Below are 18,533 nucleotides of genomic sequence, written 5' to 3'. Positions count from 1 at the left end.
ATACTTTAAGTAACTAGTAAAAATAAGTAAAGTAATTCCAGTCTCAAAGGAGGGTTTATCGTCTAAGCCCTCCCCCAGAGTACTCGATATTCCTCGGTGCGGGGTTAAACAACCCCTCTCTTTCACGCTAATAAATTACATTTATTACAGTATATTAATCATAAACCCAGGACCCGATACAAACATAGACATCTGGTTACATTGACTCCCCCAGAGTACTCTGGATATTCCTCCGTGTGGGGATAAGTACGCCAAATTAAAAAATATATATATTTTACTTTTATTGTAGAATGTATATTGTAAATTTTATTTTCATAAGCGATTAGTACTTCTGAAATGATGGCTTCTGTACTAAATTGAAAAAAAAATGGGTAAACAATTATTTTTAACAATCTAATCACAATAAAAAATATAATTTATTCACGGCATAGCAGAAAATAACTAAGTTTTTAACTTAAATTTAATATAGAATTGTAAAAGAAAAGTCATATATTACTGTTAGGCGTAAACAAACAACTAGCGGAACGGCACGATTTTAATTTATAATATCGTTTAAACTTTGACCTAGTCACTTCCTTTAACTTAACCACTATATAATTTGAGTTTTTGAGTTAGATAAAAAATTGCAGAAAGTTTTTTTTTCGACCTCGGGAAATCATTTATTTATAAAGTATATTTAGTTCAAACGTGGAAGGTGTTTATTTTTAAATGGGACGCATCAACATGTAAGTGGAATGTTTAATTTTGTAACATTTAATGAATACGCCTTGTAACATAATCTGTCGAAACGGAGAATATGCAACTATCTGTATGAGTGAATTAAGTTAAAACATGTAAAACTGTTTAAGAAAGTAGTGTAAAACTTAAGAATTAGGATTCCAAACTCGTATCACAATCCTTCGACCGTTTGTTTAGTTTAATCCACAAACCGCCCGTACCCTGGTCCGCCTGTTAAAGCTATACGTAGTTTTTTTTATACTTCTATACCTGGAGAAACCAGCATGACGATCAATATGCGGGCAAATAGACGAAAGTCGTTCAAAAAGCGTTTCAGAAGTACACGTTTCTCAAATAACACATTTGAAATTTGAAAAATCAATCTATTACTTATCCTGTATTTGGTTGAAATCTTGGAATAATTAATTTTAAATTAGAAGAATCATGCGATGTCAGAATATTAGCCTTTCTGCGAGACCAGACAGAGGGAAATTTAATTTAAGAGATTTGTTTATGCTATAATAATTTTGATTTTTTGGTATTATTTCGATGATGGTAATATTTCAGTTATCCTGTCCAATGTCTTAACAGTATTCTGTTTTGGTTTGACCTTTAAAATGTTTTCACCAAATAGGAATATTATCCATGTATGTAGTCTTTCGGGGTCCTAATGTTGTAAAAGAATTAACAACAAACTGTTTAGTGTTTATATAGAGCGCCGACCGACGTTTGCTGTTGAAAAATGTGGGAATGAAAAATCGTAAGTAAAACGTTTGTATTAATAAAGATCAAGTTTTCTCACACTTGAGTTTTTCTCATTTCGTGAATTTTCCCTAATGAATTTCCCATGGGCTAGATATCTTATTTAAGAGCAGTAAGAGCCCCCATGTGCTAAGTGCATTAGACAGTAATGTATATTGCACGATTTTCGTTTTATCCCAGTATCACGGGTTATATGAATCAAGGACCTTGTCGTTATGTACATCGCTGTTTTATCCTCCGCGTCTTTTGTTCGACTGCAAAGATGAACGGACAACGTCCGCGTCTTTTGGCACGCTGCCTCCTACGCGACGACAGCGAATCCCGGACAGTTTCCGCCGTTTTCCCGTTTGGTTCCTGTCCAACTGCTGACCTTCCTTCATGGAACTCGACGGCAGTCCCAGTCGTCGACTCGGAGGCGGAGAACATGGTCGTCCTTAGCGCAGAACGCCGGGGGGGAGAGCCTGATGTTCAGGAGGTGATTGCCAGCGACTTCCCGAAGGTGAGACACCACTGCACGAACATGTAGAAATATTCCATTTCATGTTTACATAGCCGGTACACAAACGTTAAAAGGTTATTTCGCAAATAATTAAGGGAAGTACGTTCACCCCTACTAATGAATATTTTTAGTTCAAGTAGAGGATTTAAATTTAATCTGTGGTATTACACATCGTTTAGGGTCGATGGAAAATTGTGAAAGTGGAAAACCCTTAAAAGAAATATATGAAAACCGCATCGACACATATTTAAATTGCAATACTGTAAAACTGTCAAACAGCTTCTTTCAATTCGATTAAAGCAACTCTGTCAATATTTATCAAATGACTGCACGTTCAACTGCTTATAAACTCACACTTGTTTATATGATGTTGAAAGAATGATAAGCCACCACATTGTATTCAGCATGAGTCACTTCTGCTTTTTCAAAACTAAAAAATACAGTAGTGTTTTGTTATCCTTATGGTATTAGGATAAGTTGCAAGTTAAATCCTTGTGATATTAATACATCAAAGAATAATACGTTTATTATACATTACTTGTAATAGTTTATACAGTGTGTAATAATGTAATGTTGCATTATATAGAAAGTTCGAGATTAAGGATGGGGTCATCAAAAACAATGTTTTGTAACTTATGCCAAGCTTTCAACCTTTATTGAGGTCTTCTTCATCAGAGCTCTAAAAGTAATAACAAGTCCATTATATGTCTTGGTCCGATTAACCAATGGCAATTGAAAAAAAGGCAAAAAGGAGGGAAAATTCGAAAGGTAGGTTGAAGTGGGAGGTTGGTGTCCGAGTGGATAGAAGTCACGATAGCTCAAGTGGTAGAGCAGCGTATTTAGCCGAAGGTCGTGGGTTCGAATCCCGCTCGTCACTCTAGCTTTTTCATTTCAACCAATACCTTACATAAAGATTAATTAATTGAAAGAAGTAAAAACAACGTTAATAATTAATAAATAATAAATAACAATAATTCTCAGGCAACAGTGGATAATATCACAATATTAAAGTAAAATATTATAATGATAACGGTTAAAAACAACAGTAAACACACACACACGTGAGATCAAATTGTTGTTTGAGAATTATTGTGTTGCTTATTATGTATTAATTATTCACGTTGTTATTACTTGTAGAGCCCTGTTGAAGACCTCAATAAAGGTCGAAAACTTAGCAAAAGTTACAAAAGTTACTTATTTTTGATGACTGCGTCGATTCTTCCTTCGTTCGTTGCATGGAATGTTGGGACACGTTGCATGGAACACATTACTTAATAATACATGTAGTGATCCAAATCACCTTTAACACTTATATTTATACTTCATATTACTCCATACTTATATTCTATACAATAATTTCGCAATGCTAGATAGTATATATTAAAATTGTCCTTCATTAACTCTATGAATAATTCCACATAATTATACATAATAGCATTACGTATCACGTAGTAACACACAGTGCATTATGTTGTTCGTAATATAATAAACGTACTTTTTCGTCTTGATTAATAGAATCACTGGATTGATCGTTAACAGTATCGATTTCAACAGCGAAAGACCACGGACCAGTTTGATTAGAGAAGATAAAACTAAAATAGTTAGATGTTTTTTTCTCTCGGGATATTAAGAGAATCCGAAATTTGTTATTAATGGTTCGAAAAAGAACTTTAAAAGAAAAGCCTGGAAACGACGGCCTCATTCAGAGTCTATTTCGGTTTTCCGGGCCAGAATTGATCCCGGAAATCGGGGTTAAGTGCCGCACTTGTAACTTGCACGTCGAGTTTCCCTAAGTACATACTTACTTCTTCGTGTATTTATTCCGTTGTGCGCCTGAATCTTGGCCGTATGTGGACTTTGCTCTATCAGGTTTTTTTTAGGGGATTATTTCCCCGCAGAGTAAACATTCCCAGTAGAAATGTGTAGAGATTAGTGACCGTTAATCGATAGTTATTCAGATATCGTGAGATGCGGTCGGGAGTGATGTAGGTTTCAGAAAAACACGACATGTAGGCACACTCAACACGACACACAAGAATGGCACACTTACACAGAAGACAAACACTTTGAGCCCTGAAGATGATCTCAATAAAAGATCGAAACGTTGGCACGATAAAGAAAATGTTTTTCTGAAACCTACATCANTGTTAAATGTAAACATTGTTTGTAAATCCCAGCCCTGAAGATGATCTCAATAAAAGATCGAAACGTTGGCACGATAAAGAAAATGTTTTTCTGAAACCTACATCACTCCCGACCGCATCTCACGATATCTGAATAACTATTCCCAGTAGAGTGATCGAGTGGCGATAAGTTTAAAATAAGTTTATAGATTATTGTAAAATGGTTTGTGAAAAGTTAGAATAGGCCGAAATGACTTACGCACAGGAGAACGCACTATTGAAAACCTCCATTCGGCACGGCGCAGCGTCCCATTTGGAAACCGAACGGCTGTTTATATTTAAATTGTATTTTTATTTCTCAGTCGGGCCGAAGCCGCCCAGTTTTGGCAGGTTTGCTTATTCAGAGTTGATTGCACCCTGGGAAAAACCATTTTATATTTACTTTCAACGCGTTTCGGCATCCTAACGGGCTCAGTGGTAGAAAGAAAATTCATCTGTATATATAGATTTCATCGAATGTGTCAAATCTAAACAAAGATTAGATCTGTTCAACATAATATTATTACAAATTTGTTCAGTTCAAATTGCTCTAACATAAGTTGTGATGTCGCTGAGCGAGATTATGCTGAAATCAATCGTTTAATTCGTTTTTATCATTGCTTGTAAACTTATTCAATAATTACAGGTTAAATAGTATCAGGACGTTCATACAATATTAATATATTTTAGCCAAGAAATACAATATTAATATATTTTAGTCTTATGATTCTTCCTTCTTGAAGGTGGGATTATAGGTCATCTCAATTTTTTTAATTTATTATGAAAGTTTGTCATTATATTGGTTATTGCCGCCCTAACTTCCCCTTTAAGGTTTTCATCTTGTTCTTTACTTAGGAAAACTTCCAGTTCGCCGATTGTGTCCATGACTGTCTTGCTTGTTAATTTACTTTTCACATTAAATTTTGGTCCAACTGACAATATTTCAACTACTTCCGATATAGGCTTATCTGTCAGGTTTACGACTCAGTCCTGTTGGACTTCATTGGGCTCACTAGAAATTCTTCCGTTTCTTTCATTTAATAGGTTATCTAGTTTTTTATTCAGTTTTAATTTTCGTTTCTTCTTTTCCCTATCAATGAATTCTCTCTGTTTTCTCCTAAATTCTATAATTATATTGGGGGGAATCTTTCCATTTAATTCATTTTGTTTTGTAGCTATGTCTCTTTCAAATCCTTTATTCTGGGAATAAGCAATGCTTATATCCAGGTTTAAGATTTTCTTTTTTGAGTTATAAAATATGGAATCTAGTTTTTTGATGTAAGTAGCTGTGCTCACCGGTAAAATATGTCCACTTTTAACACGTTATTAAGATAATTAGGAAAGACATTGTTTCTTCTACATTTTATCAAGAATTCTTTCTTGAGTTGAGTGTTTAATAACTTATTATTTAGTGAAGACCATTTCTTAAGACTTAACATTACTTGTGTTCCGTGTTCTTCACCGATCTGTCTGTAGAACATACCACATCCCCGATGGGCAGTACTGGCATGTCTGTTGATATCTCCCATGATTAGAGTAACGATGTTTTCTTATATTTTGACCTCAACAGTTAATCTTATGATTCTTCCTTCTGAAGGTGGGATAATAAGTCATCTCAATCTCTCAAATTGAGATGACCTATTACCCCACCTTCAAGAAGGAAGAATCATAAGATTAACTGTTGAGGTCAAAATATAAGAAAACATCGTTAATATATTTTAGCCAAGAAAATTGTATTAGATTGAAAATTTTAACACTGAAATGTAACAATTCAACGAAAGCTTAAAAATAAATGTACTGAGTATAGATAAAAGAAATTTAGTTTGTAAATAAAAACGCTGATATCACATAAGGAAAATCGTGCCGTATACTTATCTCGTGTTTACTCGACCTACGTTACAAGTTAATTTTATCTTTTATTTATTATTCAGCAGCGCAAACTATATAAAAATTTACCTTTTAAGTTGTGTAATTGTTGCGTTAAAGATTCCGAGAAAAAGTCTGAGCAAATTTTACGATTTATACTAATAGGAAAATTGTACGCATCATGATACAAAATAAATACGTTTGGCCTTTTGCTTGAAGGAGATTTTTTGTATATCTTTTCAGTTTAATACTCGTCTTTCTATTAGATCACTTTGAACGTGAGCCAATAACTCAACAATAATAAAAAAGTGTGTAGTGTTTTTTAGTGGCCGTTAGTCAATGATTATTTGGAGATCGTGAGATGCGGTCTGGTATGACGCAGATTTTAGAAAAACATTTTCTTTATCATGCCAACGTTTCGATCTTTATTGAGATCATCTTCAGGGCTCAAAGGGGAGGGGCACTCTCAACACGACTCACAAGAATGACAAATCTACACGGAAAATAAACACTTTGAGCCCTGAAGATGATCCCAATAAAGATCGAAATGTTGGCACGATAAAGAAAATGTTTTTCTAAAACCTACGTCACACCAGACCGCATCTCACGATCTCCAAATAATAATAAAAAATTGTTGCATTAGAATAATAAAAATTTAGATATTAGGAAGTATATTGTTAGTAATTATATGTACTTTTACTCTTACATGGAAAATTGGTAGGACACAATGGTGGTCCTTACAGATGACTAAATTTATGTACATTTAATTTTCATGTAAATAAGTAATATTTGTACTTTTTTATTGAAAAAAACCACATGGAAATGTTTTCTAACATAAATTTAAAAAAAGTAAGTAAATAAAATCCATTTTAAGCAGTAAATTTTAATTATGTTACCACGAAAATTGGTACCATTGTGAAGATTCGTTCTTTTTTGTTCGAATCTTTAGCCTTTGTGATGGCGGGTTTTCAATTTATTGAAAGTGTAAGGCTAGTCGTTAGTAATGAGTTAATGACGTTCAGAAGTACGTTTAAGAACTTCTTTTTCGTCGGGCGTTCAAGTCTCGGTGAATAGTACTATGGTTCGAATAATTATCTGCAGCTATTTGTATTCGATTTGCACAAACTGTACTTTTTCAGTCAAAGTCGCTGAGGTAGAACACCAGGTGGAATAATTTGCCGTACAGGTCAAATCAACAGTAGGCAGATTAATTTTTTAACGTGCAGAATGATAACACGACTCACTATGAGAGGTTTTAGTAAGTAAAAATAAGTAAGTAAAGTAATTCCTGCCATCTAGGAGGTTTTAACGTCCAACTATCAGGACGTGGGGTCAAATCACTTAACAATATTCTTTCATACTATTCTCAATTAAAAATCTATAGGGTGTGCCCGGATGCGAACCCAGGATTTCTAGAGTGGCAAACACGAGTCGGACGCCAAACCACTCGCGAGATGTATTAGTATATTCGTTGGGTTTTTTTTAATGGACAATCTTGATGTGTTTGTATAGGAAACGGGACCACATTGAAACCTTATTAGAAAGACTATTTTGGTATACATACTGCGCTACTGTGCTAAGTTTGATTTAGACGAGTTGGTCTTATTGCTTCAATGATCACACCATTCTCCAGCTTTTCTGTAATTTCCTGCTTTGACCTCCAAGCATCTGCTTTGCTCCAGTTAAATCCATCAAGACTTACTGATCTGAGCGCCTATGTTCACCAGTTAATTGAACATTTCCTCAAAACGCTTCCTTGTGGAACTCCAACTTTATCAACTTATGACTTATTTACTGCAATGAATTAATATCAGTATACTTTTACCCTTTACTTCGCCTTAATTCAAGATCTTGAGTAAAAAAGATAAAATTTATTTATAACTTTCAAGAATTGAAGAAAAATGTATTTGTACTTGACTGCAATAAACCCTTTTAATGATTCATCTTTGAAGGATTTGATGATATGGAATTTAGTCCTCTAAGTTCTTTTTTGTTTTTGTTTGTCGTGGAAAATCTATTAATAAGTAAATGTAATCATGGTTTGGCGGAGATAATGGTCAGTTCTGGGTCAGCCAAGCCTAGCTTCAAGTTTATTTTTGACTTCGTGGGGTTACTGTATACCATATGCCGAATGTTTGTATTTAGGTAGGTGTGGTTTTTATTTTTCGATTTGTACTTCAAATTGCTTTCAGATCATTTTGTTTCTCTTGTTATTAGGTTGGATTGATGATCTTAACGTAACATAAGATTCTTTGCAATGAACTTTATTCACAGCCACACATTTGACAATGATCGTGGACCATTCAGCACGTTCTTAAGACAGCCCACTCCCCAGTTTTTTGGTTATTTTCGATTTAACAGTATTAGTTTATACTGTTAGGATAGAATTAATCCTGCATAATTCTGTAGCATCGTGCGTTGGTTAAGAATTTACCAAATCTATTATTAAAAGTTTATATCATGTATACAATTTATTATTCGAGGTAATGGCACGTTTTGTGATATATTATAGTAAGCAGTCGTAAATTACACATTGTACAATCAACATTAAACGTACGTTAATGTTCATTTTGATTTGATTTTGATTATAAATGGATATTTGGTTAAAATCAAACTTAACTAATTCTATGCTAAGTGAAACTAACAGTTTTATTACCCTTCTTATTGAAAACGATTATAACTTTAAATAGGAAAGAATCTATAGAAGATATCTAACTGGTAGCAATTCTTTTATCTGATTAATATTAGGAAAACTTGAGGAGAGCGGGAAATAACAACTTAGGTGAGTTTGTACACGCAAAAACAATACAATCGTTTATTAGACGAGTATAAAAGAACAATTATAGTTTTTCATCAATAATTGCATCTGAACCTAGTTTTCCTCGCTATGTGAAATATGTAAATTCAATGTGGGATAAGTAAATTCAAAGATATTTTGCTGTAAAACTAGTTTACTAGTTACGAAAAAGTTGTTTAAACAGAAAGCACTGTATTTTCTTGAGGGTTAGTGGAAATTTATCTTTATATTTTATGATTAGTATTATTATAATTAAAATGTTGAGCCAAATGATTCAGATGATATAACTAGATATTAGGTAAGTTAATAATTGAGTGGCAGTGACTGGCCAGAAGTGCAGACTATGTTTTTGTCTTTTTAACGTTGCGAAGATTGTCTATAAATAATGTACATCAAACGCATTTATGGAATATTGTTAGAGCAAACAAATATATTCATCTAAACTGCGCAAAAAATGAATAGGGATATTTGTAATTTATTCTTACACTTGTAATTTATTATGTTAATTTTAATTAAATTAACCGATATATTCTCGTTAGTTGGATGAAACAAAATAGAAAAAACAAACCAAAAACAAAAAAATGTCAATCCTCATTTTTAACAACGGATTTTCTTAAGAATAGTAAACACTAAGATTATTCATTTTGTAAACAAACACCTTTTCTCGTCTTTTCTCCAATTTAATCCTGCTATACTCTCTTTAACGATGGAAAGACATCATCTTAAACCAGAAGATCGCAATATTATTGTGAGAATGAGTCATCCAGGTCACTGGCAAGTGGATATCGCAGAGGCAGTTAGCGTTTCTCAGAGCGTGGTAAATGTAGTTTGTGCTGTAACTGTAATTTTTTAGCGTGAATGGAAGGGTTTATCCCCAATTACTACGAGGAATATTGAGTACTCTGGGTTAGGGTGAATGATTTGTTGTATGTGTATGTAATTTATTAGCGTGAATGTCAGGGTTTATCCTTAATTACCACAAGGAATATCGAATACTCTGGTGTAGCGTGAATGTAGTCTATTGTGTGAATATAATTTATTAGTATGAATGGCAGGGTTTCTCCCAATTACCACGAGGAATATCGAATGCTCTGGGGATAGTGGGAATGATTTGTGGTTTATGTAACTTATTAGCGTGAATGGCAGGGTTTATCCCTATGAATATCGAGTACTTTTGGGTAGAGTGAATGCTAACCTCAGAATATATTTTATTTATATTTCTGTGTATTTGTTTTATTTTATTAGCGAGGCTCTGAGGTACAGAGAGCTAGCAATGGGATAAATGGAAGAGAGAGTTGGTTACTGTTGTATAATACAATATCATAATTTGGCTGGAGAAACAGTAAAAGAAAGTAGTAAGTTTAAAGCGAGAGAAAGATAGAAAAGAAATACTGAAATGAAAGGAAGATAAGGCTGGCAAAGACCATTGTAGTTTGCAGGCCATAAAACTAATAAAAATCCTTAAAAAGTATTTATTTAATTTATTATTAAGATATTAAAAAAATTTAATTTACTAAGTTTGTGAAAATGGCTCTTGTTGAGAGTTTGTGTGGCCAAAGGATTGATGCGTTTAAAATGTGCCAGTGATTTTTCCTTCCTCAATTATGTGTGGCGTCAGGCATTCCAGTTTGATTTTCGTTATTATTATGCGAAGAATGTAAACGGAGAAGGTGGGTCGAGACAAAAAATAAAAGAGGCAGCTGCAGTTTTAAAAGAGGGGGGCGTTGTTTCGGGGGGGACGAGGCTGCGGGCCCGGGTGGGCACGGCAGTCGGCACACCAGTCGCTCCAGCATGACCGAGGAGGAAACCGGTGGACGTTTCGTATCCATCGTCGATGTAACATCGGAGTCCGGCTGCCTCTCGGACGGTTCTGCAGAATCCGGCGTCTGCCTGGACGGCGACGGTGTCACCATCATCCGGCTCGGGGAGACCCAATCTTCTTCCGAAGACGAAGGAGGCATCGTCGACTTCCTCGGAAAGAGTGGCGACGATGTAGGTTCCTATTGAATTGTGATTTTTCATTATAACGTGATTTTGTGATTTTTACCCTGTTTCAATTTTATTTCTCATCTACACTGGAATCTGTAAGTATTTTAACTTTGTACACAATTTCCTGGCGTGAAGCTTCGTTATACCCATAAAAATCGTAGTCTGAATTCTTAAGACCTGTCTGCAAATACGACTGGCAGTATTCTTATGAAGAATGGAACTTGAGCGTAATTTTTTATGTTGAAATCACATTAAAAAAAATTATATGCCAGTGAATTATCTATTACGGTAATACACAAGCAAGCTTCGGACCTGCCATTTATAAACACGTTAAATTGATTTTTAGATTTTTTCTGTAGCCATCATAATTTAGCCACACCCGAAGCAGGTATTTTCGAATCTCCGTCGTGTCTTCAGAGCCAACAAAACCCACTTAGCCTACACAACACAAACAAACATTAATAATATTGATATGCCAAAGTGCTACGTTTATCTAACCCCGTATTTTATTTTTCTCCGATTTATCAACAAAACAAAAGCTTACACGGTAAATTCTCGTAACAGACTTGATTAAGTTTAAAAAAAAGGACCAATTTCTTCTTCTCTTCTTTTGACAATAGAGTACATGATAGGACAATAAAAGTGCCCGCGACTTGATAGTGCGTGGTCATCCTGGTGAGCTTATCCAAGCTTTTTGTCTCGGCCAATTTTTGGCATTTCACCTGCGCCTGTAAATATTATAACATTAAGTCTTCATTTTTTAATCAGTTATTAATTTTGATCATCCAAAACTATGAGGCTAAGGATTTTGTCAGCAAAACTAACAAATTATACAAAGACGATTGTTGAATCGCTCGAGCTGGTTCGCGACCTGGTGAACTTAATAGAAAAATTGAGTGCAGCAATAACAGCAATGATTTTCACCATGACACTCATTTTTTATTGTTAATGATTTATGCACTTTTGGCTTTTATTATGACCGTACTTGTTTTCCCCATCTTCTTTAATTATCATAGAAAATAAAAAGTAAGTTGAAAATGGAGCAAAATCTACACATCTTGTTTATTCTTAACTATTTGTAACAAATGTGTTATAAAATCTATTTTGTTCGATCAGACAGATAGGGATCTTTAACTATACCTATGTATTATTTATTTCGTCCAAATTCGATGGTCTACACACTTCTTAAAATGTCAAAAACTTTTTATCTTCTCGAACTGAGGTTATGATGAAAATACATACGTTTTGTATCCCGAAATAGTTTTTAACGAGGGAACGTAAATGATCAGGTTGGAGGACATGGAAGAGAAAACAATTTGAAAAGTCATTTATTTTAAAATCGGCTCATTTTGCTTGGTTCCACTTGACAGTTCATAACACCAACATATATCTTTGGAATGTTGTGTTTATCAGTAGTAATAGTCATTTTTTATTGTTTTGTTGGAACCGACTAGGTCACATTGGATGACTATTGACGATCACGGTCATATGTCATTCGTCTGGTTACCATTATTCTTTCTAAAGAACCATATAAAATCGGTTATCAAAACCCACAATTCACGCCTTTTAATGATCATCAGCTCTGAATAAGTTTCAGAGGTCAGGGATTACGTGTGAGGGTGAAAGATAGAAATTTTCAAATGTCGTTTTGGACACTTAATTGGAAATCAAACTGTTGTTACAAAGAAATAAGAACACACTATCAAATATAAACTATTGCTTTGCTTTGTTATTCTTTCCAAAGAATTCTACCAGGTTCCTATATAAATAAAAGTAAATAAATATAACTAAATAAAAGAAACAATTTTTTATGATTCGGGTTTTGTTATCACAGTTTATTTATTATTATACATCAGTATTTTCCTTTTATAATTAACATCTTTTCTTTGGCATCTGTTGAAAAAAAAGAAGCTTATATCAAGTAAACATACAGGGAGGCTAATCATGAATAATAGACTATGTTTATTGATAATTCCTTGAAAGTTACTGTTTTTGTTCAAAACAAAGTTGTTAAAAAGTTCATTTCCTTTTTTACTTGGTTAAGGTTGATAGTTCTAGGGATGTTATCAAGAATGATTGATGAGATTTTTAAGCTCTGATCTTTTAAAATATTTTAATAATCTAGAAAAACAAATTAAAATCTATTTAGAATCAGAGCGACTAGGCGCTACTAATTGGCTTCACTTTCATTAAGTAAAACTGATAATTTTACATTTTAATTTTTGTCCTTCATATATTCTAGAAACGTATCGAAGTTCAAAATGGGTTTATCGGGGGTAGGATGTTTTTTTGTCGTTTTATATCCCTGGCATGTGTGGTTTGACTTTCTTCTTGAATTCGACCTTTGGGTAGTCACGTTTCACTATCATCTGTTCGCTGAAACTTACACAGGAAAAATTGCCCCATCCTGGTTGCCCAATGGCGCGCGGTTATTTTCTCGATTTCTGGGAATTGCAGTGGTGAAAGACTATAGAGGTGGATGTCTTGAGGACATACGTATGTCCGAAATGTGGTTCTTTTATAGTGCTTAAAGGTCGATTCCCATTTTATCAGGTCAGCGGCCGGCAACGTAACGTCAAAATGTTGTATAATATATTTCTTATAACATTCACATAGATACGTAACCGAACGCACCGTCAACGTCAAGAACAATCGAGATTAGTTTTAAAATAAATTTTAAATTCGTCACGAAAAGTGGTTTTTATTTTGAAACTTTACATTAATATATTATTTTAATTTTTTATGTTTGCCTCTTAAACTTTTAGGGTATTTCGATTATTTCCGTTTAAATGTAGTAAAATAACTTTTAAGATTGTAGATTATTTAAATGTCACGGATTGTGGATTATTTAAATTTCACAGATAGTTATTATTTGTAATGGTTATTTTTGTATGTACTTTCACCTGTTTTTAAGTAGTCAGTTGATTCTTAGGCAGTTGAGGTATAGTTAGCAAGGATTAAATCAGTTCAGCCTCAGTAAAAGTATACTATTTTTTACCAGCAGGTATTTTCCTCCTAAGTAAATTAACTCAATTTTTTTAATATAACTATTTATTAGGTTCATAGTTTTCTCTCATATTCGTCGGTTACTTTAGGTTTTCGTCAAAAATATGTTATTGTGGGTTAAGAGACTGAAAAATAGTACGATTTTCGGTCTTTGGTAAAAATTTTTATTATTTTAGTTTGTACTTTCCCTTTCTTTAACTAGTCGGTTAATTCATAGGCAAGTATAGCTTACAAAGGCTAGAGTTGTAACAGTATAGCTTCAGTTTTGAGCTAATAATAATAATAATATATNTTTTTTTAACCGGCGGGCTCAATTTTTCTCCTAAGTAGATTAATTCACATTTTGTTTATTAGAATTACACTGCCCTTAGAAAAACCGACCACCTGGTTTTTGGCAAACTTTGGAATTGCATATTTTCTCAGCCTTTTAAATCCCAGACCTGCGCTAGGTCTCATTTTTTAGGAAATTGTAAGCTTAACAAAATGGTTTTTGAAATGTTTTCTTAGCTTCAGTCATTCTTCAATAAATTCAAAAATTCCGGAACACGTTAATTTTTGCACGTTTTACGAAAACTTCAAATTGAGCTGTGAAGCCAGGAAACCGTCCTGGAGCGACACCTTTTAGCAATCGATAGGAAATTTAAATTTTAAATTGGTCACCATTTTGCCCGATTTCTTACGGTTTTCGAATAATTCGTGATATTTGGACAAAAAACGTGATTTGCTCATGTAAAAAAAACCTATCGCTCTCTATCTCACCGGCAGTGTATTTTATTTATTAGGCCCATAATTTGTCTCTCAAAATCCGTCGGTAACTTAAGTTTTCATCAAATTATACAGGGTTAAGTTTATCTTAAATGACTGAAAAATTATACGATTTTCTGGCTTTGGTTAAGTTTTTAGTTCTCAAGTTAACTAGTTTTAGAGTATACTTCACGTTTTGTTTCTACTTTTAATCGGTCAAATTTTGTATTGGTAAATTTTTTGCTGTTATTTTTTGTCTATATTTGTTTTGTCATGGTTCATGCAGTTTTCATTATACATCGTTATTTGCATTAATACAATATGCATTGTGAAAATGCATTATTTGTTCTATACTTATTTTAAAGAAATAACTAGGCTCATTACTATCGTATGGTTGATGATAAACGAGACGATAGTAAACATATTCATTTATGTGATAATGATAATAAGAAGAAGGTTTACTCCATTGGCGTTTGAAAGGATTATCTGTTGGAATGCACCTACCTGTTGTACCTCTACCTGTATTGTTCTGTACAGTCCGACTTTGCTTTAACGAATCCTTTGGTTTTTGGGTCATATCCGAGGACAACAGTCGAGATAGTAAGATAAACCAGCGACCTTCCTCTAGATAAAATCTCAGATCTTGACAGTTAAGTTGAAAAAGACTCGTATTGAATTCCTTGTTGCTTTTACCTTGGAACCATTAGAGTGACACCTCCGTGCAACGTAGGGGAAAAGATTTCGCATTTTGCCATTGTTCCCGACGACCTGAAAGCGCAATCGTTTAACTTTCTCACTTTCATTGTTAAATTAAGCGGTTTGTTTATTACTGAAAAGCTGTACTAATTGGTTTTAAAAAAACGGGGAGAAAAGGTGGAATTTTTAAAATTTGAAATTATCCGCTAAAATTAGGTTAACAGGAATTTGATAATTACTTAACAATTTCCCTCCATACTTGGCAGGGGATTTCCTACCAGACTTTCACATGTTCTGCATTCAAAAATTGACTGTTTCGCAATGAGGATGGTTTCTCAATTGCATTTCGTGTTTATTTATTATTCGTGGAACGCAACAGCGGGTGATGAAGATTGTTTTTCCAGCGGACACCTGTTTGAAATAAAATATAAATTGAAATTTAATGAGGATGAATTAGTAGAACAATTTGATTCCACCCGCCGTTGTGCTTCAAGAAAGCCGGACTTCGCAAATGTAACGGTGATGTCACCTCCGAGGATCGAACACGCCTTTTTCTTCTTGGTTCCCCGCAAACGCCAAAGCCGAAATTAATAAGCACACCGGTGAATGAAGGTTTTTACTGCCTCGAGGGTGCCCAGCCGTGATAAATGGCTCCTTGGTGAAATGAAAAGAATCCGGGATCGTTGATAATTATTCCTCGGTGAAACCAGCTATTCTCTAAACTCCGGTCGATGGCTTTATTTGGCTTTTCACCTTATGAAAGAAGAAGTCGCCTGCCGTCTGTCCCAAAGTGCTTTCATTATGTATTATTGAGCATTTGACTTTCAAATGCACTGTTCTGATATTGTAAACATGATAGAGCAAAGTGAAGTGTGGTAACCTTACGGCCTAAATGGATGAAAATTATTATATTTCTGAAATATTGTATAAACGAACTAGTTAAATGGCAAAACAAAATCATACTTATCGTAAAATGTTAGTACAGTTTTGTTGGTTTTCTTGTATGTTGCTTATATTTAACATAGAATAGTTTCAATCCTTTTAAAAAGATAGGTCCTACTCACAGTAAGTTGTTTTCAACTATCCGGATTTCGAGCTTTTAGCTCATCATAAGGTTGAAGGAGTTCTACAACCACGTCTCTCGACATGAATTGCAAAAGATTTGACAAGCAAATTAATAGAAATGATGAATGGTGGAGTGAGTGCGGTGTTCAATCTTTTTAAAAAGATAGTTCCTACTCACAGTAAGTAGTTTTCAAATATCCGGATTTCGAGCTTTTAGCTCATTATCATTTTGTAGAACTCCTTCAACCTGATGATGAGCTAAAAGCTCGAAATCCAGATCGTTGTAAAACAACGTACTTTGAATAGGAATTATCCTTTTATAAGGATTGAACACCGCACTCACTCCACCATTCATCGTTTCTAGAATAAATAAGTTCTGTTATAAAGGACAAGAAACGCCAGATTCCATGGATAATTTCTTTGATACAAGTGAGACATCCTACACTAAAGAAGACTTTTGTGCTTATTGCCGATATTCAAATTCCGAAATAAATAAAATAATATCTCTATGACGAACCATTAATTATTCTTTATAAATAAGTTTTATTTGAGCCTTCGTAAGCCTTCTTACTTATTACATGTTCCTAATTTTTATTGTTACAAAAAATAAAAAAATTCTTGGGAGTAGTAATCGTACAGTCTTTACGCTTGAGATAAAGGAAATTTTCTGATTCGTTAAATAGGAGACAAATAGTGTTATCTTATCTTTGTTAGTTTGCCGTTATTTTAAGTCATTTAAGTGGCAGAAGATTTCTGGACGAATTGCCATTCGACAAGTGCTAATCGTTCAGTTATTTAAATATTGGAATATTGAAAGTAAAAAGAGGTGGTAACAGGCTTTAACAGTTTAATAATACTCTAAATTTTATTTTGCCGCAGGATTAAGAAAGAAGCTTTTCTTATCGTTTTTACTGAACACGTTTATTCATTTCGTACTTTTTTTTAGTACCGAGGTTGCAGACCTGGTTGAAAAAATTTCCCTGCAGCAATTTTAACATAGGGTTTGGCAAATAGCAGAGGACCCGGATGCGATAGCCCGAACCTTGATCTTTATCGACGAAACTTTCCAGGTTTTGCTCAGGTCGTCTGCGGTGGTCGTGGATTCTATTTTCCTCTCCGATTTTTATGGGCAATTCCGATTAAACACAGTGGATTATAATTTACCATCGAGTTATCCAACAAAACATTTTAGTTTAAAAAAACTTGTCAGAAATCCGTTGTATTATTTAACGTGAATAATAATCAGTAATAATAAGTCAATTCAACGTAATTGAATTGATAACGCAATTATCTTTGTTTTGTATTGATTAGTTAAAATTGCATCATATATGTTATGTGGCAATTCAACATGTAAACATATGCGCGATCCTTTCTAGAATAAGGCACTTTTCTCCAGAGTTTTCTCTTCTAATGAGGAAAGGAAAGATGATTTCCTGTTAGGCTTTGGCCGAATGGTTATTTTACAAACAAGCAAATTATGTACAATTCACTGTAAAACTTAAATTTCTTGCCTTAGCTAAGTAGAATGAATTCAACGAGGTTGTAACAAACAACACCAAATATATGTATATTTCTGTCCAATATACTACATGTGGATATTTATTTTACTGAAACTATACTAGTTTTCTGCATTATTCAACTCATCGAGCAGAATTTTAATCTATATGCGTAAGTTGTGTCCTCAGTGCATAACAATGTTTATTAAGGTTGAAAATAATTTACGTTTTATGCTTAAGATGTCTAAGCTTATTAATGTGTACATATTTTTCTATACGTCCATTCGGATAATTTTAGCCGTTAGTTTATTATGCAAATAGCATGTTAGTACGGTAGAACGTAAACAACCAGCAGAAACATCGGTAAAGGATTCTCATTTTTTTTTCCAAAATCAAGCTAACATTTAATCTTTTTTCTCTTCCCTTAACGTCTGCGTGGTAAATATTCTTCTAATCTGTTGAAAATAGCCGAAGGATGGAAACGAATTAGGGTGGTGGGCAGGCAGTTTGTTGCTTTCGTAAATCAACAAGGCGGGTGAAAATAAGTCTCACGTTTGGAGAAGGCGCGTTGTTTACACGCCAAAAGATCCCACGTCAATTGAACCGAGCTCACATCTCCCAGGAGCAAATAAATTGTGAAGGATCCAATGCCATAACTGCCAGGTGCCTCTGTTCACCCCAGTCACAGGGCCAGTCAAAATGATACAAAATATATCAAAGTACATCGTTGTGGA

At 34.0% G+C, this 18,533-nt stretch overlaps 1 protein-coding gene across 4 annotated transcripts in view; it reads left to right on the top strand.

Moving 5' to 3' along the window:
• Nucleotides 1–18,533, top strand: part of LOC106668441 (leucine-rich repeat flightless-interacting protein 2) — an 83,340-nt gene that overhangs the window by 38,435 nt on the left and 26,372 nt on the right. The window contains exon 1 of one of the 4 annotated variants that reach the window (XM_024226120.1): nucleotides 1,727–1,978. The exons of 2 other annotated variants lie outside the window; for them this stretch is intronic. In XM_024226120.1, the coding sequence (XP_024081888.1) occupies nucleotides 1,742–1,978 (237 nt within the window). In that variant the 5' untranslated portion in view covers nucleotides 1,727–1,741. Of the gene's footprint in view, nucleotides 1–1,726; nucleotides 1,979–10,564; nucleotides 10,796–18,533 lie in introns of those variants that run through there. One more of the 4 variants, XM_014397208.2, reaches the window with a different exon arrangement.

This window comes from Cimex lectularius, unplaced genomic scaffold (genome assembly GCF_000648675.2).
Source record: "Cimex lectularius strain Harlan isolate CLEC.00 unplaced genomic scaffold, Clec_2.1 scaffold144, whole genome shotgun sequence".
In the NCBI taxonomy this organism is placed as follows: Eukaryota; Metazoa; Arthropoda; class Insecta; order Hemiptera; family Cimicidae; genus Cimex; species Cimex lectularius.
This window is presented reverse-complemented; position numbering and strand designations above follow the sequence as displayed.